The sequence below is a fragment of the Oenanthe melanoleuca genome, chromosome Z (genome assembly GCF_029582105.1).
Source record: "Oenanthe melanoleuca isolate GR-GAL-2019-014 chromosome Z, OMel1.0, whole genome shotgun sequence".
Classification (NCBI taxonomy): Eukaryota; Metazoa; Chordata; class Aves; order Passeriformes; family Muscicapidae; genus Oenanthe; species Oenanthe melanoleuca.
In genome coordinates, this window is record NC_079362.1 from 65,631,350 (window position 1) to 65,657,549 (window position 26,200).

The 26,200-nt window shown below is 40.6% G+C and overlaps 1 protein-coding gene across 4 annotated transcripts in view; it reads right to left on the reverse strand.

Moving 5' to 3' along the window:
* The window catches only part of RAI14 (retinoic acid induced 14), an 87,185-nt gene that overhangs the window by 24,279 nt on the left and 36,706 nt on the right, over positions 1-26,200 (reverse strand). For all 4 annotated transcript variants that reach the window (XM_056513325.1, XM_056513323.1, XM_056513324.1 and 1 more), the window contains one exon: positions 15,040-15,170. In XM_056513325.1, the coding sequence (XP_056369300.1) occupies positions 15,040-15,170 (131 nt within the window). The remainder of the gene's footprint in view (positions 1-15,039; positions 15,171-26,200) is intronic.

The window sequence follows — 26,200 nt, forward strand, 5'->3', positions numbered from 1 at the left end:
ACTTTTAGAGGAAGAGTGAAATAATTTCATTAATTCATGTTCAATTGGAGAACAGCTACAAGGCTATCGCCTCAAAATCTTGTCAGGACCTCAAATTTCTTGACCTGAAATGGTACTCAAATAAAAACCCCACATTGATAGATGCTTTCTATGATGCTTGCTGCCTGAACAGAGGGTACAGCTCTGTATGACATCCCTGAACTATTCCGAAGCAGATTTTTTACAAATATGAGATGACAACGGGTGAAACACATCTGTCCTAAAGAAGCCCATGCCTTCTTCAGGGCAAATGACCTTTTCCACATTTTGGTCACAATATTAAACTAGCAAGGGAATGAAGACTTCTTTAACCAGCATCTGACAGACAAAGTACAAGAGTTCAGATAGAGCCAGTCTTTGCCGGAAGACCAAGAACAAGTGTTCTCAGAAATGATTTAAATGTCAGTCTAACTCAAATGAAAAAGGATTTTAATTTTTACTACTCAGCTCACATAAAATTTTTCTTTACAAGTCATTACACTATAAGTAGAGGAACACAAATAATCCACATTTAAGGGTTAGACTTGTAAAACTGTAGCTGATGGCAGTTGCTAAGGTGGTATTAGCAGTAAGACACGGCTCTGTTATATTCAGGTTCTCTGTTTAACCATTTGCAGAGCTACTTCCTGCAAATCCTCTTACAGAATGGTATTTTGACAGCTGGCTTAAAACAACTGGGTGGTCCATATATCTAGGGGAAGTGCCACAAAAGTAAAGAGGAACATGATAAAAGCAGAAAAAAATAAATATCAAGACTTAATTTAACACACTAACCATCTAACAAGGGAATTTTCATTTGTGAAAAGAAAAACAGAGGAAAAAAAGCAGAAGAATTATACCCAACCAGAAGATTCAACCTCTGTTTGGCAAGGTCATGGTCCAGAGTTTTTTCTGGGCAGACTTAGCATTCTCTGTAACACAGATTTTCCTCCTTGGCCTGAAAGTAGTTCAACACACTACTTACCAAAATCCAAAGTCAATAAAGAATATGGCTGAATTATGGATGCTAAGTGAATATTGTATTTGCTATTTCCTATTATGACAAACATAGAACCCAGTCAAACTTATATGCAAGCATATAATACTATTGTTCTCCATAATTTCAATCTGAGTGCTCTGAAAATATTTTAAGTGCAAGAATGTTTGAAAAACACTATGAACTCATATACACTCATTGTCAAGGTTTATTTTGAGTAAAAACATCCCTCCCCAAGGCAGTTCATTCTTCTTCATTTTCTAATGGATGTCAACCCTTTGTTGACTTTTTAAAAGTCTAACTTGCTTTCCAACAATCTGAAGATTTATGGTTTCCCCACCAACCAATACATTCACACAAACAAATAAGAATGATAAAGATACAGAGCTGCCTAGAGACCTTATATTGCTGATTAAATAAAAGAAAAAAAATAGAAATTGAAGACATTTAAGTTTTGCTACTACCAGATCAGACAGGCAAGTAATTCACCAGCTCTCTCAGCCACAAAGTGACTTACTGATAACCTGACTGACTTTCTGAACTAACTGGAGCTTTTACATCTTTTAGAAGCAGCATTTAGCTTACAGAGCTATCCCTCAAGGCCTCAACTCCTCCTTCAGTAACAACAGCTAAAATAAACACAGTAGATGATATCTGGCTTTTGATCACTTTCCACCACAGGCTGAGTGGCAGAAGCACCAAAGTTCCAGAGACCTGACCTGAAGGACAAAGGGCCATGAGTCACCACTAGAGCAGCGCATCCTGCATGAAGAAAATACCTGGTGACAGGAGGAAGTCCAGTGTGGTCTCCTCTTACAAGTAGCACTATGACCAGTCACTGTAAAAGAATACAGTTTACTGATCTGTGAAAGGCTTGAGATTTTATCAGCATTAAAACAATTTTGAAAGCAAGCCCTTTTCAACACACCCTGAACCTAATAATAGAAAAAATACCACCCTCAGATTAAAAGATTGGGAAAGCCCCAGAACAGTCCTGAAACTGGAGGTGTCTTCTGCCTTCCTCTGCAAACCCTCACTGGGTTCTGCTTCCTCCTTGCACCAGAACAGGCAGGTAGGTAACTGCATGGCTGGTGAGATGGCACAGGAAACAAAACCAGTTGAAAACCAAAGCTGCCTTCCACTGTTTCGTCACACAGCACAGATGCAACCTGCCTGTGAAAAATAAGGCATGTAGAATTTCACCTTAAACCTAAAATTTAACCATGAATGTTTTGCTAGGAAAGTCAAAAGGATCTTCATCTTTTCCTGACTGTATTACCAAGATACTGTCATTCATTTGAGATAATGTATGTTGTAGAGAGAACCAGTCATTTTGTTATGGAGGAGCCATACTGATGTTTGGCAGATCAGACTGTCTTAACAGAAAATCAGATATCTACAGGTAATCACTATCAATACTTACCAGTTCTTTAGAGTTTTTTATTACTTTTATTAAACAAATAAAAATTACAGCTTCACACTGCACCCATTTTGCCTTCTCACAAGAGCAACTATAAAACTGTGGCTTTTCAATGTGGCATTCCATATCATTATCCTGTCACTTGCATACATGCAGCCAAAAGAGATCAAAAATTCTCTTAGCAGAAAGAGAAGAAATACATTTTGTTTTCAAATCAAAGCTGGTACCAGTACAAGCTGGGAAAATGATGTTTTTAGAGTTTTAAAATATTCAACCAATGAGTTGCTGCAAACAATTCTAGAGTGCAGTGCTAGATTTGAACTTGACAGAGGCAGGTATGCATTTACCAGGACCTGTGTGAGATTATTTTCCCCTCTCTCCCCTTTAGCACCAGCCATAGTAAAGTGAAGTGCTGCACACAGCCTGTGTCCTCCTATTTTAACATGAGATGGCATCAGCCCTGCCCCAACACACACAGAACTGTCTGATAAAAAATCTGCATGCCCCTTCTGAGTTAACACATATTCCGGGATAGCTTTCAAAAAACAACAAAAACAAAAACAAACAAACAAAAAAACAACCCCAAAAAACCCCACCCACCACAGAAACCAAAACAAATACAGTTTTCATATAAAGTTTCCAGCTTTGCATTATAGCTTGAAAAGTCTTGTTTCGATCATACTCACCTCAAACAGGATATTAATAAAAGGCAAGCCTCTTTAATGGCTGTTTTCTTACAGAAAAGAAGCAATTGCATCATGCATCACAGGAGCTGGAAAGCTACAGATTTTAGCCTCCAAACTCAGCAAAACATCCACACAGCTGCTCTTCAGAGAGATTTCTGGGATCCCCAGCAGCTTTATACTTTTCATTCTCAGGTTGTGCTCCAGCAGTTCCATTTTCCCATACAGCTTTCTTTGGCAAACTCTATTACCACATTAACACAAACTTCCACATCAAGTCTGAGATGTATGGACTTTCCCTCCATGTACCATTAATTGTAAACACAAGTGCTCACAATTTAGATTTATCACATAAAGTTTATTGCACAGTGCCTATTTTGAAATTCCTCAGGAACTAATATCAGCAAAATGCAACAGAGATTCTGCAAGCAGAAGCTTCAGGGCATTCCTAGGTGTTGACCGAAAGTCTGAAATTTAGACATACTTTTTTCATTTTTGGAGTTGTAGGGTAGAAAACTTAACAAAGTATGACACAAGACAAAGTCTCAAAAGGCCTAAAGAATCCAGAAATCTGTGCAGTGTGGCCTGAGCCTCCAAAGCCAAGTACTGAGGCATAGGGAAGGCAGACAAGTAGGGAAGATTACTTCCAACAGTTTCTTTAAGACCACATCCCATGTATAAATCCCAAACGGGTGCTCAGTTACCTTCTAAATTTATATGCCCTCTGGCACATCATCTTTTTAGCACAGGGTGAAATCCCTGAGGATGTGCCCAGGTAAAGACGACTTTTTTCCTGAAGCTGGGTAAAACCAGCTAGCCATCTTCAGCCTTTCAAGGCCCAGCAGAGTTCAAAGTATAAATTAAGCCCAAAAATGAGAGCAATGACTACATCTTCCAACACAACTCACTTGCATATTGCCTGTGGGTCAGCAATTGCTAATAATCACCTTAGTATATGGAAAGCCATGAACATTAGAGCAACGTCATCCTGAACCATAACCATATAAGTTGGCATAACAAGAGGCCAGGAAAAACTTGAAAGGATGAGAGCAATTGAGTAAAGGTTAATCTAAACCAAATATTTTTGTAGTATGAAAGACTTTAAGCAAGACTTAAGAACTGCACCTAGTCCCCCAAGAACCAATGAGCAGAAATAACCTTACGAACCTGAGGGATATTGACGAGGGACAGCTCAGTACATGTTGTCCTTGATGTTTCTGTACTTTTCATGCTCATAATAATTCCCATCTCCTCAGATTTGAAGCAATTGTTTGGATTTACTTTATGTTTCTATAAAGCTGTACAAAGTGAACTTCTCTTACTTCAAGAGATAATTGCAAACCAAGTGCAAGAATAAGTATTCATAGTAATAAATCTACTTGTAACACATTCTTCAAAGACCACTAGTTGATATGACCATTTAATATATATTTTTAAAGAAACTCTTTGGATTATTATGGTAATATAATTTTTATTTTGTACTTCAGAATAACTATACTACTTAAGGTTCCATATTTTGGAAGAGGACTAGGAGCTGGACCACAGGCACATGCAATTTCAGAGCTTTTCTGATTTTTTCAGCTACTTTTCAGCAGCTTCCTAACACAGAATGCACCTGTAAAGAAGGTCGCAGAAAACAGAGTGAACCGTATGTTCAGTAAATAAGCAGCCACCAGCAAAATCTATTACCTGAGACCTCAGTTTGAAGTTTAAAAAAATCTTAAATAAATTCAACATTTGCACATTGCTCTGTTTTGGCCATCTCTTCCCCTTCCTAGATTAGAGCACATTTTTAAGCCAGTAACAGCCAGTGGGTATAATTAAAATCTACACATACAGCTCATTTGGTTGCATAAGTCTTTGAAAAACATGTAAAACAACTGCAGCCCATTATGTAGATATAAATCTGAAAAACAACTGCAGCCTTAACCCTGTCCCTTCCAGCCTTGAAGAGGCTGATTCTGGCCCAACCCATGAGAGGCACGCTTCCCTCGTGGACCTCCTGCCAGCTCAGATGGGACAAGTGCAGGGAGCAGCCACAGCATTCCCCACGGGAAAGTGGGGTGCTGGGTTTTGCCTCCACATGAGCCAAACTGCAGCTGTTTCAACCCAGGCATAAAAAACCTCCCAATCATCCAGACTGTGCTCTGATCCAAGCAACTGACAAACTTGTTGAAAGCTGGCCAGGTCTGGCAAAACCTGGGTATTTGGCAACTCTGCAAATGGAGCTGTGTTAACAGGGAATTCCAGCGCCTGATGCTGCATTACAGGTTTGGCTGATCCTGCCTGTGGGCATGAGGCTCACAAGCTACCCAAACATGAGTTCAAGGGCCCTTCAGAAGAGGATTTGCTTCCCCCTGAGCTGACAACCCCACTAAAAGACAACAAAATACAAAAGTTCTTAAGAATAGCCATCAGCTGTGTGAAAAACAAATACAGAGCAGAAGACACAAGCTGGCTCCTATGAGAAATTGCAGTCTGATTGTTTCATTTTTGAATTTTAGATATCATCTGCATGAAGCCCCATAAATGTAAGACGCAAAACCCATTGGGATGCTTCTCAATGCTCAGAGACCTTTATATGGAATAGGGAGTTTGTTCTTTAAATACATGGAATTTGTTTGATTTACAACATAGGAAATCACTAGAGATGAAGTAAAAAGTTTAGGATCTTTGTAACAGAAGTTCAACTAAAGATGATTAATTTCTGCCTCTTCAGAAGATGGTCTCTTCTCTTTTTTTTCCCTTAATAACATGAAGGTATAAAAATGCTAAAATGTCTTATAAAAATTGCTCCAAAAATGTGTATAGTAGAGCCTGAATGCTGTTGATTTCAAATCCTGTCAGAAATGGAGGCAAGAACTAAAAACTGGATCACAAATTTCCCAACTCTAGTTGGAAGTGTCAAGTGAGGGGTCAAAACCATCAGAAACGGTGTACACAGTCTAAGTCAAGAGCCAGGAGCAAACCAGTATCATGAATTCCACTGCATGGATCTCATTTAAAAGCTTGCATGATTGTCAATACAGTGATGTTTGTAGGCAGTGTGGATTTTTTCATGTATTGCCAAATTATAAAATCAAAGTAAAGTATTGCTCCTCTGTCATGGAGATAAAAGCATTCCCTCTTACCATACATTAATAATCAGTGCATACTGAACATAATAGAAAGTTAATTAGCACAATTTAGTATCCTGGCAGTGGACACATTCATCCAATCATGGCCTAGAGTTTCATTAGCATTTCTGAGCATTTGTCTAAAGTGGAAAGCAATTTTTCAGGAAACTTAATATCAACATCTTAATTAAATTATATCCCTAACAATGCTGCAGGGCAGGGGAGGGGACAAAAAATGAACAATCACTATTTGAACCTAAAACAAACTTCAGAAAAGATTTAGAGTGACAAAAGCTTTTACACCCAGATCTCCCATGGAAACAAACTTCACAAGAAATTTTGGAATAAGAACCAGATTTAAGCCATCTGTTGGCCACAGATAAAACAAAGGTTGAGATCCCTGTCTTTCTTACTTTGTCCATGTTCAGAAACCTAGACATTATTGTGACCATCTGGACCATCAGAAATTAAATACCATTATAATTTTTTCTTTTTTTCTCAGACATCAAATCGATGTTCAGCTCTTCAGTAGCCTGACTCTTGCATTTGCATGCATCTACATAATGCACTTTTACAGCCGACTTATCTACCTGGGCAGTGATGTCTTGTCACAGTTCAGCAGCCCAGATGGGTTTCCCTCTGCACTGGTCCTTTTCTGTTGGTCCAGACACAACCACAGAGCATTTGCCAACACCCACAAGACAGCAAGACAGTGCAGAGGTAGAGCACTGTCCATTTCTCACATTCAGCGATATGTAAAGCCAGCAGGATGGCCTTCAGCTCTGCAACCTGTGCTTCAGTGCTCATCACTTCTGAAGCAGCTCAAACCCCTTCATAAACTGCCAGAATTTCTTTCTCAGTTGGGATGTAGCTGGCCTCAAATCCTCTATATCTCAGATGCCAGAACCCAAGAGGTCATCCTCAAGTCTCTCCAGGTCCTTTCTGCCACAGACTCCAGAAGGACCATTCTCCCAGGCTGCTCTGTACAGCACATTCCTCACATCCTGCCCCATTCTGACTGGCCTGAGGGTTCCTGCATGGGAAATCTCCTGCTTAATTTGTTCAAAAGCTTCTTGTTGTTCAGGGCCCCATTCACCTTCCATGTCACTCGATAGAGAGGGCTGCCAATTGGACTGTGCTCTGGAATACACATTTTCCAAAGCCCACCGTGCCTAGGAAAGCCTGTGCTTCCTTCTACCTGGTTGGCAGGGACACAGCTGCTATTTTGCTGGCCACATCCACCGGAATCTGACAACTTCTATCCTCCCTCTTTACTCCTAAAACAGGATTTTGTGAGCAGGTCTTTTGACCTTACTTAGCTTTATGGAAAAACCAGCATTCAGGAGAACCTAAATAATCTTCTCCCATTCAAAAAAGCTTCCTTGCTGTGTTTGCCCATATGATGATGCCATCAATCCATATAATCAGTGTTCTGGAGCCTTGTCCTTTTTCTAGTGCAGCCTGGATCCATGAGAGATGGTGGGACTGTGCTTCCAGCCCAGCACAGCTGGTTCCACATGTACTGGATGCTTCTCCAGGTGAAAGCAAACTGTGACCTGCACTCTGCTGCCAGTGCAATGGAAAAAGATGCATTGGCAATGGGGACACTAACATTTCAGTGCCTTGGACTCCAGCTTATACTGAAGTGCCAGTATGTTGGATACAGCAGCACCCAGAGATGGTGTGACGTCAGTCAGGCCTTGACTGTACACTGCCAGTGTCCAGTCTCCACTGGATTTATGCCCTGGCTTATGGTGCTGGCTATTTATTAAAGGGTAGTTTGTGGCTTGTTAACAGAGAATGTGTCCTGTGAGTGAGGACACTGGTGGCTGTCTTGGCCCACAACGTGATCAAGTTTAGAATCTGCTGACAGGAGGAGAAATGCCAGCAAACCTTCAGCCTTGAAAAGGGGAGAGCAGACTTCAGGCTGCTCAGGGAGCTAGTGAGTAGGGCCCCCTTAGACAATGCTTTCAAATGCACCCCCCCATCAGTGCTGATCACTTTCTAAGTTACCTCCTAAGGGCACAAGAGCCGGTATTTCCTAAGCGTTGGAAGTCAAGAGACAAGGCAGAAAGCCGGCTTGGCTAAGCAGTGATCTTGTCTGGGAAAAAAGGTGCAAAAAGGTTTATATCCACTTTATGGTGTAGGTCAGGTGCTATGAGAAGAATATAGAGATGCTGCTGCCACTGTAGGGAAAAAATTCACATGGCCAAAGCTCAACTGGAGTTGAAGCTGCCCAGTACCATACAAGACAACAGAAAGAGTAATTTTTAAATACATTAATGGCAAAAAGACAGGGCAGAAAAAAGATCAGCCTGTTACAGGATGAAGATGGACATCTTGCAAACATAGACATGGATAAGATAGAGACATGATAGGCTTGTCTTCAACACTGACAACAGGCTAAGAAGGTCCCAGTGGCCCAAGCTGAAGGACCATAGCTGCAAGAATGATAAATGCTCAGTTGACCATAAACCTGTGTGGGATCAGCTGCTCCAGCTGGATCTCTATAAATCTATGGGGTCTGATGGGATTCATTTGAGAATATGCAAAGAGATGGCTGATATCACCACAAGGTCTCTCTTGAAGACCTTTGAACAGTCCTGAGAATCTGGAGAGGTTCCAGCTGACTGGAAGCTGGCCAATGTTGTCTTTCAAAAGCTTTCAAAAAGGGCCCTAGAAACCAAGCCTGTCAGATTCAGTTCATGGAGAAGATGCTTCTGGGAGGTACTGAAAAACACCTGGAGGACAATGCATCCACCGATCACAGCCAGCATGGCTTCATGTGGGGAAAGTCCTGCTCGTCAAACCTAACTTCCTCTCATGACAAGGTAACCCACCTAATTGATCAAGGGAAACCAGTGGATATTTTTTTTGCATTTCAGCAAAGCTTTTGATACTGTGTCTCACAGGATCTTTCTGGGCTCACAGCTGGACAAACACATCATGTGATGGGTGAGCAGCTGGCTCATGGGTGGGACACAACAGTGACTGGGGTGACATCACACCGGTGACCTGTCATTACTGGGCTCCATTCTTAGCGTTTTGTTCTTCAATACCTTCCTAAATTACTTGGACACAAGACTTAAAGGGATACTAAGTACGTATGGGGATGATTGGGATGAGCTGTTGACTCCCTGAAAGGCAGAGCAGCCCTGCAAACAGACAATGACAAATCACAGGGCTGGGCAATCACCAACCATATTAAGCTTAAAAAGGAGAAGTGTGGGATTCTAAACCTGGGCCAGAGCAACTCTGGTTGTGTTTATCAGACTGGGGAAGGAGGTGCTGGAGAGCAGTGCCATGGAAAGGGCCCTGGGGCTCTGGGTCCCTGGCAAGGTGAACACGAGCCAGCAGTGCCCTGGCAGCCAGCAGGGCCAGCCCTGTCCTGGGGGCATCAGGCACAGCATCACCAGCCGGGCAAGGGAGGGGATTGTCCTGCTCTGCTCTGCTCTGGGGCAGCCTCACCTCCAGTGCTGGGGGCAGCTCTGGGTGCCACAGTGTAAGAAAGGCATTAAACCATCAGAGAGTGTCCAAAGGAGGGCAGTGAGGATGGTGAAGGGTCAGGAGGAGAAGCCCTGTGAGGAGTGGCTGAGACTGAGGGGACCCCTCATTGCAGTCACAACTTCTTCACAAGTGGAAGTAAAGGGGCAGACACTGATCTCTTCTCTGTGGTGACTACTGACAGGATCTGAGGGAATGGCTTGAAGCTGAGTTAGGGGAGGTTTAATTTGGATATCAGGCAAAAGTGTTTCCACCCAAGGGTTGTTGGCCACTGGAACAGGCTCCCCAGGCAGTGGTCACAGCACCAGACTGACAGAGCTCAAAATGTTTGGACAGTGCTCTCAGGAACACGATGTGAGACATGTGCACATGGTTTTGGGATGTCTGGTGCAGGGCCAGGACTTGGACTTTGATGATCCCTGCGGGTCCCACACAATCCAGATTATTCTATCATTCTATGTATTCTTCCAATTTTTAAGATAAATTTATTACATACAAGGAAACATTCCCTCTCAAAGGTAATTAAAACTTTATCTTGTTTTTGAATGTCACTCACCCCCACCTCCTTATACAGTAAGAGCCAAAAGGAAGAAAACAAAAATGAATACTATGTACATAAGAAATATCAAGCATTTGCAGTTGGAATATGCTCTTAAATTTATTTTTAGTTCAGCCTTCAAGGCATGAACAGTCTCTTTCAAATGAAAAAATATCTTTTCTATTAACTGCTATTGGCAGTAGTTTTGTGAAGGAGTCCTTAAAGAATAAATTTGCAGAGGTTTCTAAAGCTTTTTTGTACTATTGTTAGAGTAATTTTATTAAGCAACAGCTGATTCAACTGCAGTACAAAAAAATGTACAGAGATCTATTGTTTCACTTAATAGCCAAAAGCATTTAATTCTAGTTTAGTACCTTGCAGAAACATGCAAACATGGCAGTAATGGACTGGCACACTGACAAAATAACTTCAGGATAAGGAAGTGCTACCATTTATACACTGTAAATCCTTTCCAAAATCATTCCCCTACCCCCATCCCTCCACTTCCCCTCAATAATGGCAGTACCTTCTTAAAATAACAGCCCATTTGAACACTTTATCTTGTGGAAAGTGCAGCACGTGAATGAATCCAATCCTATCAGTTCCCAAAAGGGATCTTTTTGAAAGCCATTTTTTGTTAGTTTAAATGGATTTAAATGATCAAATTCCAAGCTGGAAAGCCCTGTTTTGTTGTTTAAGGAAGCTGGACCCAAAGTAAAAAACAACCAACCTATCTGGCAAAGTAAGACTACAATGACAGAGTCAGATTTCCAGATAGGTTCTATTACAACTATGCTTGGCAATAGTCTGTGCTATGTAAGTGGGAGCAACAATGAGACTGTGCCAACTTATGCCAAAGGTGGATTTGCTCCATGGCCTTAAAAGTGATTTATTGTTTATAGAAAGAACTTAGTCAAAGGCAGGGTGATGGTGTGGAAAGTCAAGCGAGTCTTAAAAAACTATAATTTCATTACTCTGATAACGTATTTTTTAAATACCTTTTTTAAAAGAGATACTGCTGAGGAGTTACATCTCCTAGTGAAAATTGGTAAATATTATCTCTAAGAAATATCTGTCTTAAAACTGATACCTTAAATTAATGAGGTACCTAGATGTCATTATTTTAAGCATCTCCATTTTATTGCATGCCAACAAGTCACAAAGTAAAGGACCTAAATGACAGGGACTAAAGAGGACACAAAGAAGAAATTTAGGTGGTAATGTCCAAAATGGAGTCAAAGCTGGAGCACATCATAGCAGGACTCAGTGGGATGATACATATGGTATTCAACAGGACAAATAAAGAATATTGTCAGTTCTGGTCTCTTCCTTTCAGTTCAAGTATTTTATAATAGGAAGCCATCTAATTATAAATTAAAAGTACCTCTCTAAGCATGAAAAATTATCTTCTCTACCTTCTGTTTAAAATAATGCACTATAATGCTATATCTCAAAAATCTGGACAGTATTGAAAATTTTGTTTGTAGGGCTGCTAACTAAAAGAATGAGAAAGAAAAGTTTTAAAAGAAATGTGTCACACCTTAAGGGTACAGACAATGACAAAGCTAACAAACCTGTATTTGTATCTACAATGTGTAATTGTTTCTCCTTTTTGCTTTCAAGCACATTCCAAAGTCTTTAATCACATTATGCACTCTGTTACATAATTGAATCCACCACGTTCTTCTGGTTAGTCAGCTTCATCCTAACTGAGTAAAAAAATGCATCAATATATACCCACAGAGATCAATAGAACACTCATCCAAAGAGCTCCCTTCCCACATGGCACTGCAGAAAACTTCCTAAAACGTACCCAGCGAAACCACAAGAGCCTCGAGGTTCAACAGGGCCAAGTGATGGTCCTGCACCTGGATCAGGGCAAACCCAAGCACAAACAGAGGCTAGGCAGAGAACAAGAGGCAGTCCTGCCAAGAAGGACTTGGGGATGCTGGGGGACAAGAGGTTGGACATGAGCCGACAATGTCGGCTCACAGCCCAGAAATCATATCCTGCTTTGCATCAAAAAAATTCTGCGAGCAGCAGGTCAAAAGAGGTGATTCTGCCTCTCTACTCTGCTCTCATGAGAGGGAGCACTGGTCCATCCCACAAATCCATGTCTCTCCAGACTGTAGACAGGAGTGCTGTGCAGGACAGTGACAAGTGTTCCAAAGGTCCAGGCAGATGTTGCTCTTCTCTCATGCACCACAGCTGTGACTCAACACAGAAGGCCAACAGATTTATCAGGCATTATTTGCCTTTATTGAAGCCATGTTAGCTGTCACTAATCACTGCCTTACTTTCAATGTGCAGGGCTCATGGGATGAGGCTCTGGAGAGACCATCCATTGTAGCATCTTCCAGTACCTAAGAGGAAACCTACATGAAAGCTGAAGAGAGACCTTTTACAAGGGTATATAGAGATAGGGCAAAGTGAATGGCTTCAAATTGAAAAAGGGTAGATTTTGATGAGGTAATAGTAAGAAATCCTTGATTGTGAAAGAGGTGAGGCACTGGAAAGGGCTGCCCAGAAAGGTTGTGGAAGAACCATTCCTGAAGTGTTCAAGGCTAGCTTGCATTCAGCAATGTGGCCAAGCATGGGTGCCCCTGCCTGTGGGCTGAGATGATCTTTAAGGTCTCTTCAAATCCAAACCATTCTGTGATTTTGTGAAATCTGAGCACAAGGGTGGACAGCTGTCCCAAAAAGCCCTGTGCAGATCATGATTTCCCAGCAGAGGAGTTGCTGATGTTACAGATAGGGTAGCTAACAAATCAGCACCGTGCTCTTGCAGCACACCAACAGACTCAGTGCTGGGCTGCAGAAGGGTCTACTCCGCTAAGCAGAGCTTCTGAGGCCAGGCAAGAGCAGCTGTGCCAGGCACCCAGACACACTGCAGGAATGAAGCACTGGCGTCAACGTTACAAACGGAGGAGAAACAAGTCTATACAGAAATGATGGCTTCACACCAAAAAAATACTCTGGAGTGATAAAAACACAAACAAGACATAGCCCAATATTAGTAAGATACACTGGAGAAAATTTCTGGGCCACCTTCAGTAGTTATGTCTCTCCAGGTTAGTGTCATTGCTTCCAAACCTGTCAGTCTCTATCTTTCAAAATGCAGACAGAAATAACCTGAGCAGGTCTGCTAAATTTTGGTGGAAGCACTGGAAACAGAATGAGACTTGACATGCCGTATTTCTGCATCACAGCAACACTGCTTCTCTTTCTTCTCTCTTAAGCTGCCTCTTAAACTATGACACAGAAAAAATTTTAGAAGTAAATGACAGTTAAATGAACATACAGAACAAGAAGCAGCAGAGATCTTTATAGCACTAACTCACATTTGTTCCAAGCAATTGAAAGAAGTATTTGCAACTGCTTTATTAGTAACAGCTTACTGACTTCTTAGTAGTTGCAAATAAAGAATGAAAACGGGAATTTTTTATTGTAAGCATGTAAAGTTGAAAAATCGTTGCACCTATACCTAGCTACATTCTTACAGTTAAGACATACCGATAAATGCAATCTAGGGTGGCTCCCTAGAAAAATCCATAATATTAATTTATACATGAAACGTGCAAAGTAGGTGTTACACTGGATACTGTATCCAGTGTGCAGTTTAAGACGACCCTAAGAAGGAAGGTCTAAAATTATGTTGATTGTAAAAACATGAAATGCTAAATATAGCTGTAATTTTGAAGATTCAATGGCCAAAAGAAAAGCAAATGTTTGCAACTTTTAAAAATTAAAAACCTATTAAAGAATGGAGGAGAAAGCCTGCTTGACGTAACTGATGACTTGGACGTCTGCAGTAAGAAATTGCAGGTCATTATGAGTCAATCCATCACTCAGTTTACTCAGAGCAGAAATAGAGCAGATGTAGGAAATTGAACCAGACCAATAAAGAAGCAGAGTATGACTCCATAAATGTAACCCAGAGGTAATTTAATAGAAGTTAGAGTTTGGTATAAACTGCTTTGTGGTGCCCTTCCCAAGACTAAACTGCCTTGTGGTGCCCTTCCAAGTCCTCCTTTACCCACATCTATACAGAATTTTCTCAAGGTTTTGATCTTGTCACAGGATGCCTATTTCTCACTTATCCACCGAATCATCTTTCTGCGTCATAGGGAAGAAAGTGTAAGTACAGCAATATTTTGGCTGTAGTTTTCTTAGTGAAATCTTTTATCTTCCACAGTTCAGAATATTTGCAGGAGAACAGGAGAAAGAACAGAAGATGAAAATGCTACATATGAAATATACAGCAAAAGGAATCTTGTTTACAAAATTTTCATTAGCATGCTTCAATCAAAACAAGGTACACTTTGTGAATCCTTAACATCCGCAGGATTTTAAAACTCTGTCACCATAATTTCAGTTCAGACAAACCCATTAGGATGAAAATTTATCTTAATTTCTGTCTTATTAAAGTAATGTCCATAGGAAAAAATATCCACAAAGATTAATGACTTTCGGAGTGTGCAATCTGCAGTGTTCTGCGAAATTCGAAAGTACCCTGTCCTAAAATGGTCCCAGTCCATCCAGTAGTTCGTTAACCTTTAAATTACCTCAATGGGTTTATGATTTTGAAATGGCAATTTAAACCATGGAATTACAAATCAAGATTTGCAGGATGTGTTGTGCTTCAGAAGAAAAAGAAACCCTCATTTTCAGGATAGTATCTGGTTTTTAATTCACAGAAGTGGCACGTGCACCTAGGGCTGGGGTTTGCCATAAGTTAAATCACAGGTTTTGGTTGAACTTACGCAGTTTTGCCCTCACTATCTTGTTTGGTGGCACTGGCTCCCTTTTTACCCAGAAGTGAAGCCACTTTCTCAGGGTCTCCATTCTCCACCGCCTGCAGCAGCCGATCATCATTCTTATTCCACTCATTGGTCTGAGTAAAAGGAAAAGAAAGGAGAAATATTATCAGTACCAGCTCTGTGTACAGGCTCTCCAGAATGATTCTGCATGCATTTATCACCACTGAAAGCTTAAACAAAAGCCCACCCCAAAGAGATGGCACAGACAAAGCCGCATAAAAGTAATCTGCAAGCTGTGTGACAGAGGTTCCTAAGGATTTGATGGCTTAAGCCAGGGCCTAAGTGATGACTGAAGATGAACTGTAACTTGGAAACTGTGTAGATGAGTAGTGCAGGAAAAAAATACTATAATTTCTTACTGTATTTTTAAAAATTCTCCTTTATTTCTCTAGATCTGGTTTCCATTTCAGAGCTGCGTCGGCCCCACTGGACCTTCACAATATACATCACATGGATAAGCAATGAAGTGTCTCATCTTATCCAGACCCCACCCTAACAACCCAAATCAGCCAAAACTTTCCATATTAAAGGCTTTTCCCGGCTCACATTTTGTAGAGGTTAATCGGTTAAGTGACTGCTCTTTGCAGACTGCAGCTAGCTTTATTGAGTTTTTTATCCCATGTTGGTCTTTAAAACAAACTAACAAACCACTTACACAGTGCTACTGAAAGAAAAGAAACCACTCTACTTTCAGATCTTTCCAAACATAATCCACTAAATCTTTTTGATCCCTCTCAGCAGCTGAATCAGGAATAGGACATGATTTCCCAACTTGATGACTCTCCCTCCTCCTCTGAACGATCAGGACAATGGCCTGTTTCCTCTAAAAGACTTCCAAGTTTAATCTAGCAAGATCCTAAGAAAACAGAGGACAGTTAACCTTCTGTATTCCATGTGATAACAGCAAAACCAGTTCTGGAAAAGGAGTTGAAAGCTGCACACATGCATTCTAGTCTGGACCAGCAAGTGTTCAGTCTCCAGGAAAAACAATCTGGTGCAGTTAAAAGCTATATCTGAACCAGTGTTAGCACCCTGCTACATGCAGGAGAGTTAACTTCAACAGCTATGGCTTTCTCTTTGACATCAGTCAGCTCATCTCCAGCATCATTGCCTAATGATGAGCACTTGCTTCTGGAATTACTGAATTCATGTTAATACACACCTTGAGAAAGATTCAACTTAATAAAAAACAATAAAAAAACCACACACACACCTCCTACCCCCCCAACACCTTGTCCTGATGCTCTATACAGACTTTTTCCTTCAGACACATAAAAACTCGGACATTTCTTTGTCTGGGCTTGCGAGGAAAAGTGTATGATGTGCACATCAATATGAACTAACCCCACAGGCTGTTCACATCCTGAAAAACAGGAGGAACGGGAGGAAAGTGTTCCAGGTTAAAAGTTACTTAACAAACAAATTAAAAGAACCATTAGGGAGAGTGCAGCATGGGCAGGAGGGAAGACAAGAGTTGAAAGAACACCACCTGGAACCAAGAGTACACATGGCAGCTCTGTCAAAGGAAGTGGCATGCAAACAGAGCAACTGCAGTCTGCTATGGCAGTGGAATGACTGCTGGGTCAGTGCACATCCAGCAGAATATAGTCTTTACCCTTATGGCACTGCAATAAATTTCTATAGACTCTAGAACAATAATCACATCAGCAAAAAAAAAAAAAAGTTTCTCTAAGCAATATTTAGACTTCATGACAATGAATGCCAGCCAAGCAGCAGGCTCCACCCAAAATGAGACTCATTGCCTATTCTGCATTTGGGGAATTTCATGCTTTAAAGGCAGCCAACTATTAAAAGCAGATGTTTAAAAAAATGCATCTTACTTGTAAATAAAAACTTTAAAGTTAACACTCTTTATTTAACAGTATGTCTTTTGTTTTGGAGTTCGACCTGTTTCTGAGCTTTTTTGCTATTCAGTCATACAAGATATTTAAATACAGGCTATTTGATGGATCAGCCTTAATCTACACACACCAAACACACAATGTCCAGCCCAATACTAACCTATACTTTGAAGAAAAAAACCACAACACCTAATTTAAGATTTTTTCCTGAAATCTATTTAAGTGTTTGACCTGAAATCACCAATTACTTTTGAAACATGAAATACATAAAAATGTTAAGATTAAGGCCTTCTGAAAATCCTTGGCAGAACAGCTTTCAAAAGAACATTCAGCTTTAGAGCACAAAAATGGCAACATCTTCAAGAAGCACTTTCATGAATATTCCTTCAATAGTCAGCTATTAAATTGAAGCGTTATTGGCATATAATCCAATATTTAGTGTTCTGGTATAAGCAAGTAAGCACACATATCCTGACTCTCATATTTAAGAAATATCTGAGATAAAGCGTCAATTTCCCCTTTGAGAAGCTGCTGTGGTAACTTTATTCATCTATAATTACACCACCATTAAAATTCCAGACTAAATAGGAATGAACACAGTTGTGTCCCTCAGTATTTATGGAGTGTGGAAGTTGCACTGAGGAGATACTCAGATATTGAATGGGGAGCCCTGGAGTATTCTGAAAGTGATTCTGATGATGCAGAGTGATGTTCATGCTAACAGTAAAACCTTCTATGACAAAAGGAATCACTCTTTTACAAGGACAGATTCTTTAACTCCTCTTTGCTTTAGTTCTCAGCCACATCCTTTCAGGTATCCTAAAACGAACACTTACACACAAACACAACTAAGGAAAAACTTAATGATGCCTCACTAAAAACTGCTGCCTACTTATCCATACAGCTAAAAAGATTCCCTCATACTTGAGAAATAAATAGAACTGAACTTGGACAAGCCATTAAGTGACCCTGAAAATACTCAGTAGTATCAGATGTATCTCAGTGTCAAGGAAAGGCTATCAGGGTATATTTCTTTATTTTTCACACAGAGCTGGAGAAATAATTCCTTTTCCTGCTTAGAGGAACATGGTAGAGGCTGGTGGCTAGGCTAGGTCTATATTTGGCAGTCATTTTACATTCCTGTTTTCTCTTCTATATCTAATTACTGTTTCTTCTTTCAAGCACTGTGACTCAGAGATGCTAAAGGAATGAGTAATTTTAGAGATTGTCACATAACTAAATCCACTTATATTAGTTCTTGCAATTGCATGTTTAACATCTATTACACTACTGTACCTGAAACTTTGTTTTGCTCCTAGAAAACAAAGGATATATGCAGTTTCTCTTCATTGTGCAGCAGAGTTATGCTTTTTTATAAACTAAAATATCTGTGTCCTATTCAAGATGTTCAAAAGCCACCACACTCTATTGCTCACATAAAGTCATTCATTTTTTCATTAAAGCAATAAAGATTCCATTCTAAGGCATCAACAATGTGTCATCATTGTAACTGTAGATGAAATATCGATTTTATGCAAGATACAAAAATTTATTTACAGACCTTGTTTTATTTTTGAAATGAAATATGCATAAATCTGTTCACACTGAAGAAACAAGTATGTAGGCATCAACTGTTGTTCAAATATTCCTCTGATAGGATCAAACTGGTTTTTTTCTTCCCCATTGTACTCAAAGACCAGCAGTGTACAATGCATTCCAAAAGTTAAAGGTACAGCTAATAAAATAAATAGCACACTCTCAGAAACCTACTTCAATATGGAATTGCAACCTTACTGTCCATATTTTTCAGGGGAAGAAAAATCTCGAAGGACAGAGAATATATATGACACCCAGAAAGACACTCTACCCAGGATTTGGCAAGCAAGTAGGAGGTATTTAAGTCAATAGGGCTCTTAAAGTGCCTCATGCAATCAAATACTGCACAGGCACTTCTGTCCATAGCAGATCAGAAAGCCCAGATTTCTGAACAGAGTCAGTGACTGTTGCATTACATTACATTTTTGGAATCTCCTGTAATATTAGCCTGGTTTTGACCCTATAAGTCACACATCATCAAGAATACCAAAGCCTTGGGAGGTAACTTCTGCTGGGATGATGCAAAACACGGGTACTCCCTGTTACTGTTCATTGTAAAAGCCACCTTGAACTGACATCCATCACACAGCACCAGCATTTGTCTCTCCTGGAAAACATGCACATGGGAATGCTCTCTTCTGCCAGGAGTACAGGATGGCCAGCAGAACTGGAGACCTTAACTTCATAAACCCAAGCTTCCTCCACCGCAGTCTCCAAACCACCCCATTCCACTTTTCCAAGCTGCCCAGATGTTTCTGGAAGGCCTCTGCCTCAGCTGTGTACCACATCCTGCCTCCTCTATCTAAAGATTCCTCGCTTTCCTTGCTTTCAGCTCTCACCCAACTAGCATGGCACCATCCACCACGGTGCTTGGGAGCTTCACCTCTTTACACCACTCCTTCAGGTAGCATAGGAGTGTTTCCTTTTGTGTCAGAGAGGTCTCCACATGGAACATTCTGAGCCACATAGAGCATTTCAAACTCAAGGTTAGCACAAAATAGCAGCACAGTCTTCAGGAAAATCTTTACTATAGAACAAGAGCAACAAAACCAACAGCTAAGCAGGTGCTTTTCATCACCGATAAAACTGAGGGTTCTTTTGTTTTCTTTTGAGATGTTTTTCACTTGTTTTATGTTAAGGCTGCTGCAAATACACAAGTTGGTCAACTGAGAATGCAGCATTCTAGTAAAAAAACCCCAAACCTGAGAATCTCAGCATAAACATGTATGCGTAACAAATTTGGAAGAATCTAATAGTAGAAAAGACTACCCATGTGAGTTCTCTTCACCTTCACCCCTACCCTACACACACCCCCACTCGTGTAGGCCACAGGCCAAAAAGTTATCAACAGTCTTCCTTCCAACAATTAACATTTTGCAATAACAATGGCTTGTGAACACATGCAAAATTGATGAAACACATATTTCAGCTTCACAGACCACAGCCAGTGCTCCGCTCAGTACCTTTTCAGGTTTGGGGGAGGGGGAAGAGTCACTTTGTTGTTTGTATGGGTTTTTTAAACATTTATAGCATTCAGTATAGGTAGCAATAATGAGTATTACATATGCAGAAACAAAGTAATCTGATCGAAGCTCAAGATGTGCAAGTTTTTGAATAAAACAGGTGTTTTTCAGTCGTGCCTAAAAATAGTAAACATTTTCCTATTAATTTGCAGGGGATTAGATAATCTGTCATCCCTAATAAATTCTAAGATACAATACTGACAGCTGAAAGGATGGTATGCTAAAATTCAAACATCAGGTGGCATTGAACACTCCTCTCAAGCATGCTTTTTCATTCTTGATCTTCAGTTTTCAAATGGAAAAGTGTGCTGGAAAAAGGCCTCACTCAGAAGCACCTCCCTGGTAACAGTTCAGTGTTTTTCATACTGAAACACTCATGAAGCTGAGAAAGGACCTGGCAGCAGAGGTAGCCACGCTTAGGATGAAAAGCCACTCCTACATAGGGCACTTGTGGTCAGTGTTAATGAAGTGAGGCTGAGAACTTGACTGACTTGAATCTACACCATGAGTTTGTGACTAGTGACTAAAAAAGGCAGTATTCAAGCCAATGCACAGTGCTCACACCACCTCCAGTGGCCACTGTCAGGACGACCTCTCAAACTTGGGCAGCAGTTACCAACAGCAGCTGCACTGGCAGCTGCGAGTCTCCTGCAAGCTCTCTCTGTGCATAATTTATTTTCAATTTTATCATTGCAAGATACTTACAAAGTAGTTATCATACTCGGGGGGCTGAAACTATCCAGTAAAAATCTTTCATATTTGGGATCACACGTAGCATGTTGACAAGTTGACAGATTTTGAATCCAAAGAGAAACCTTCATATCAAAGCCCATTTTCCAGCTTTCCAGTTAAAGTTTGCACTAGATGTTTTTATAAATTTTCTCTGTCACAAAGTGAATGATTTCCTTTCCAAAAGAGAAGCTGAGGAATCAAAACATGTTCAGAAAAGGTACCTATTCTTTTTTTCATCACAATTGTATCAGGATACTTAGCCTCAATTGTCTGAGATTGCCAGCACATATCATGCAAGAAATAACATATAACAAGAGGTGATAGCTCTACTTAGTACTTGTACAACATTTTCCATGAGCAAATACCTGTGCAAACATTAACTGGCAACGACTTTGTTTCTTTATCTTTGGCATGCAGCCTACAGGAGATGATTTAAGTGACCTTGCATTGTTGCAAACCTACTGGAGACGGAGTTATGTTATCTCCACTGAAATCAGAACTGCAGGGAAGCTGAGTAGCAAATTGAAATTCCTGATAATTTCAAACTCAGCAACTCAGTGTCTGAAGAGGAAAGGAATACTTAAAGATTGGCGTCACAAACAAATGCATGGCAAAGACACTGAACACCACTGCATCATAAGGTCATCCACAAAAGTCCACATGTGCTGGACTTCCCAAGAGAGTTTTAAAAACAAGAACAATTTTGTTGTACTGAATGCATTCACAAAACAAAACAAAACAAAACCAAACATCCCTTGAAGTTAAAATAACAGATGACAAGTTTCTCTCGAAAGAATGGCTTATCTGAAAACCTAGGAGCCACTGTATGTAGGTAAGGAGCTTACACCTTTCCTGGCCTTCCCATGTGTAATTTAGGGATTGTGTTTGCCAGCAGCAAGCTTGGGTGGTGGGAGTGGAAATCTCACTTGCAGAATGGCAGGATGTTGTTGACCTTATCAGCAACAGCTTATTCCAGTCTGCAGCAGCTTCTCCCAGGACATTCAGAGCTCAGCAGATGCCAGCAGCTGCTGCCTCCCAGGCTCCTTCCAGTTGCTGTGGCTCCAATCCTTGCTGTAACTTCCAAAGCCTGCCCTCGGCACGGATACAGCTCAGTGGCACTGCAAGCTGACCTCTGCTGCTCCACACCGACTGAATCGACCGAGGCAGAGCCCTGAAGGGCCATGCCAAAAGATGCTGTGTTCATTAACTTCATCACAAGTAAGGTCTAGACCTCTAATTAAGTTGTCAGAAAAGCAAAGCATGACAATGGCTTTCAAAGTATTCACAGTGATATTATCTAAATGTCACTAATTGCTACAACCCAGTCTTTTCCAGCTTCACTTGACCATCCATGCTGCCTGTTTTAGGTGAGTGATGGCTAATAACATTAATTATATTTACATAAGAAGATGAAACATTTGCAGCTCACAAGATTATACATGCCGTTCTTTAAAGGTGGAAATGGCAGCAGTGCAAGTAACCTGTGTGCACATTTTACAACCAGAATCATCAGTCCATTGCCCTCCTCTTGCCTCTTGAGCTATGGTGTTTAGCTGGGGTAACTGGCCATGCGAATTGCATGAAGTCTGTTTGATACTGGAGACTGTATTTGTGTCAGACTATGAATTCCATTTGAAACAGAGATAAAAAGCACAACAGGGAAGGCAGGAAGCAGTTGGAGAGAATGGACAAGGAATGGTAACAAAAGACTAACGGCAGATTGTCAGTAAACCTTGATAATTGCCCATTCACTGGGTAGTTTCTGTGGATAAAGAAGTGATTATTATCCAAGCAAACCATTTTTTCATGCTGAACCCCAGAATAATGCAACTGAACAGCAAGTCACTCAGCAGGGCACTTCTATCAGCCAGCGAGGCTGCCCGGAAACTTTCCTGGCAGAAGGGGACCACAAGCTGTGAAAAGAAAGGGTCTTTCACCAAGAGAGAAGGGGAAAGATGAACTGACTAAAATGGTCATCTGAGACTGCAAGTCTGGAGACTCGAGTGTGGGGGGAGGGAAGTTGTAGAAAAAAGTTAGTGTGGTCTTTGCTTAAATGATGACTGGAATTTGCAGCAGGTTGTGAGCTGTGATCCAAGAGCAATCAAGAGGGAAATGAAAGTGGAAATAATTTTGCTGCTTTGTTGAGCTATTTGTATTTCTTGCATGCAAGTTTCTTGGGTGTTTTTTGTCTGTTTTGGTGGTGGTTTGGTTGAGTTTTCTGAGTGGGGCTTTTTTGCTTGCTTTTTGTTTGCTTTGTTGTTTGTTTGGGTTATTCTAAAAAATCCCTGTAGTTAGAGTTTCAGTCAGGCTTTGAATGCAGAGCAGCCATAAGGTCAGGAAGGGAACATGCATGGTTAAAGCATGGAAAAGCAGCCACTTCGTAACTCAACTGCAAGACTTCATTTCTGTAAGAGCAAGAAAGAGAGCCTGAGAGCCAAAGTCAGCAAGGGTGGCCAAGAGGGCGTGACACAGCTCACTCAGACCAAGGATCACAGCTGGCCCACACTAGCGAGTTCGAGGCACATGGTGGAGTTTTGTGTAGGCTGTGAGGCACACAGCTCACACATGCTGCTTGTTTCACTTCATGCTAAAGACCACAATTTCATTTTTTTTAAAATTCAGATACTACTTCTTAGACTTTTTTAAAAAGATAATTCAATCTTTGCATTTGAGGAACAGTGGCATTTCCTGTTAACATTATATCTAGGTACATCATGTGTTCTTTCTTCACATAAGCCATTTCATTCCACTGATATAAAGGAAAAGTGATGAGCAAAAAGCTCACAACATGCAAGGCCTTAGAACAAAACAAGAAAAAGTACATCTAAATCATTAGTAACATACAGCCAGAGCACTGGCAGTAAGTCCAGCTACTGTCCATTGTTTATCATCTCACACATCATCAGTACAGCAACTGAAGATTTATCTTTATTTTCAGATAGCAAAGGACATAGCAGTAACCACACCACATGCAAACAATCACTCTCAGTAAGACAGAAGAAAGTAAAGCCAAGAATTAATTGTGTATATTTGTATAAATGAAATAATGTTTATCTTAACACAGGAAAAAACACAAGGGACTTTCTAAAAATAAAGATGTTCAATCTATTCTGTTTGAAGTGACCATCTCCCATTGTTCTGTCTTTTCTCAAAGTCTAAAGATCTGAGCTACAGAGAACTCAGATGACTGTTCTCATCTCGAAATTACTCAATAATTGTACTAAAACTAAAATATATATAACAAACTACGGCATACTGCTGGACAGTAATCCAGCAGCAGGAAGCTCTTCCCTTCAAAAAATCCATGGGGTGTCAAAACACAGACTTAAAAATGACCACACTTCTCAAATGGTTATCCAAGGATCTTCAAGTTACCCTTACCCTTAAACACAAAAACATATATAAACAAGAAACTGATAATCAGCATGAGACATATCAAAAAGACTTCTTCTAACAAGAAGAAGAACTACTTAATCAACAGACTTCAGTTACTTACAAAGGTCAAATAGCAAGTCACATAAAACCTTTCAAGTTTTGGGATTTCCAATGCACAACTGCCTCACTTGGGAAAAAGGGGAAATCAAGAAGTTCAAAGTAAAATTACCTGGATAATCTAACATGACCTTTTATCTGGTAAGTATATTTCAGTGGTAAGTAGGCTGTAAGACACAGGGAGAATGCTTACTCTGCAAGCAAAGTTTGTTTATTCAGCTATTGTGCTGATGATCTTGACAATCCTCAATACTGTGTTGGACGCAGTGGTCTGTGAAGAACAGAGTGTGCCCAAGGACCAAGACACACATCTGAACTCCTTGGTTCTAGACAGGGACAGGAACAGTCCCTTAGATTTCAACATTTAATGCCACAGACATATGACTTCCTTAGTGGAATGTTTGTAAATTCCACACATTAAGCTATTAGAGAGTTCCCAAGGAGGTGAAGGATCTGGAAGAGAAAATGTGTGAGGAGTGGCTGAGGGCACTTGATCAGTTCAGCCTTGAGGAGACTGAGGGGAGACCTCACTGCAGCTTCAGCTCCCTCACGCTGCAAAGAGGAGGGGCAGACCCAGACCTCTGCTCTGTGGTCACAATGACAAGACCCAAGGGAATGGCCTGAAGCTGTGTCAGAGGAGGTTTAGAATATCAGAAAAAGATTCCTCATCCAGAGGGTGTTTGGGCACTGGAACAGGCTCCCCAGGGCAGTGGTTACAGCATCAGCCTGACAGAGCTCTAGAAGCATTTGGACAATGCTCTCAGGGACGTGGTGTGACTCTTGGAGTGTGCTGTGCAGGGCTGGGAGCTGGGCTTAATGATTCTGGTTGGGTCCATTCCAAACCAGCACATTCTCTGATTCTACAACTTGGTTTGGGTATCTGAGCTGACTATGTCTACCTAGATTTTTAACAGCATGCTCCAGTTTCTGTTGACTAGTAAACTTAGAGAATACTGGTAGTTGATGGATCTTCTTGATTTCCAATGGCCAAAAGTATAAAATCCATCATGTACTGGCACTTTAGACCTAGGGCTCCATCTTTCTTCCTGCCTGTTGCTAAATGTCAAAACATTGCTTATCTTGCCACTTCTGCACAGTACGCTGATTTTCATGATGTTTAGAGCTGCTACCCATTTTTCTGCAAAGGTGAATACAGATACAAAGGCTGCAGACAAGGAAAAAAAAAAATTAAACAACAGAACTGCACTCTGTCCAGAACTGATGTAAGATGTACTGCTGTAAGCTGTCTTCATAAGGTACAAGCCACCATGGCACTTTGTGTTTGTATTACAAACACCTACATGAAATTTCAGCTCACAATGAAAGTTGCTACCTTTTCCCCCCTCTGTTAGCAAGGCAAAGTACATTACTAGACTAAACTTCACCATCTTAATATTCTCCACAAGTGCCAGAAAAGATCTTAGATCTTTTTAAAAACATTTCACAATATTTTTATACCTACTAGAATGCCATTGTAGGAAGCAATACAATTTCCAAATTCATAACGAAATACGTATTAAATTTTCAGAACTATTCAGAGTGAAAAACAGTCTATTTATAGCTGAGTTTGTCATTCTTGTAAAGGACATAACCACTGTTACGGGATTATAGCCTTCTATTCTGAAACCCATGACAAAGCCAAACAAAACACAGTGCAAGCATAGAGACAAATCCCTCTTCCAAGAAATTATTTTGCTTGGAGTCTTCAAGGACTCAATTCAATCTCCAAAAGTATTTTACGACTACATAAGAAGGCAAAAAAGTTTTACTATCTCTCTGATCTTCCTGAGGCCACTAACAGTTGTTAGTGCTGTGGATTGAACTCTAGGCCTAACATTTGTCAGTTTCCAAAATCACATATTAAAGAAGCAAGCTAAGCTCATTTGCTTTTACTTCCAT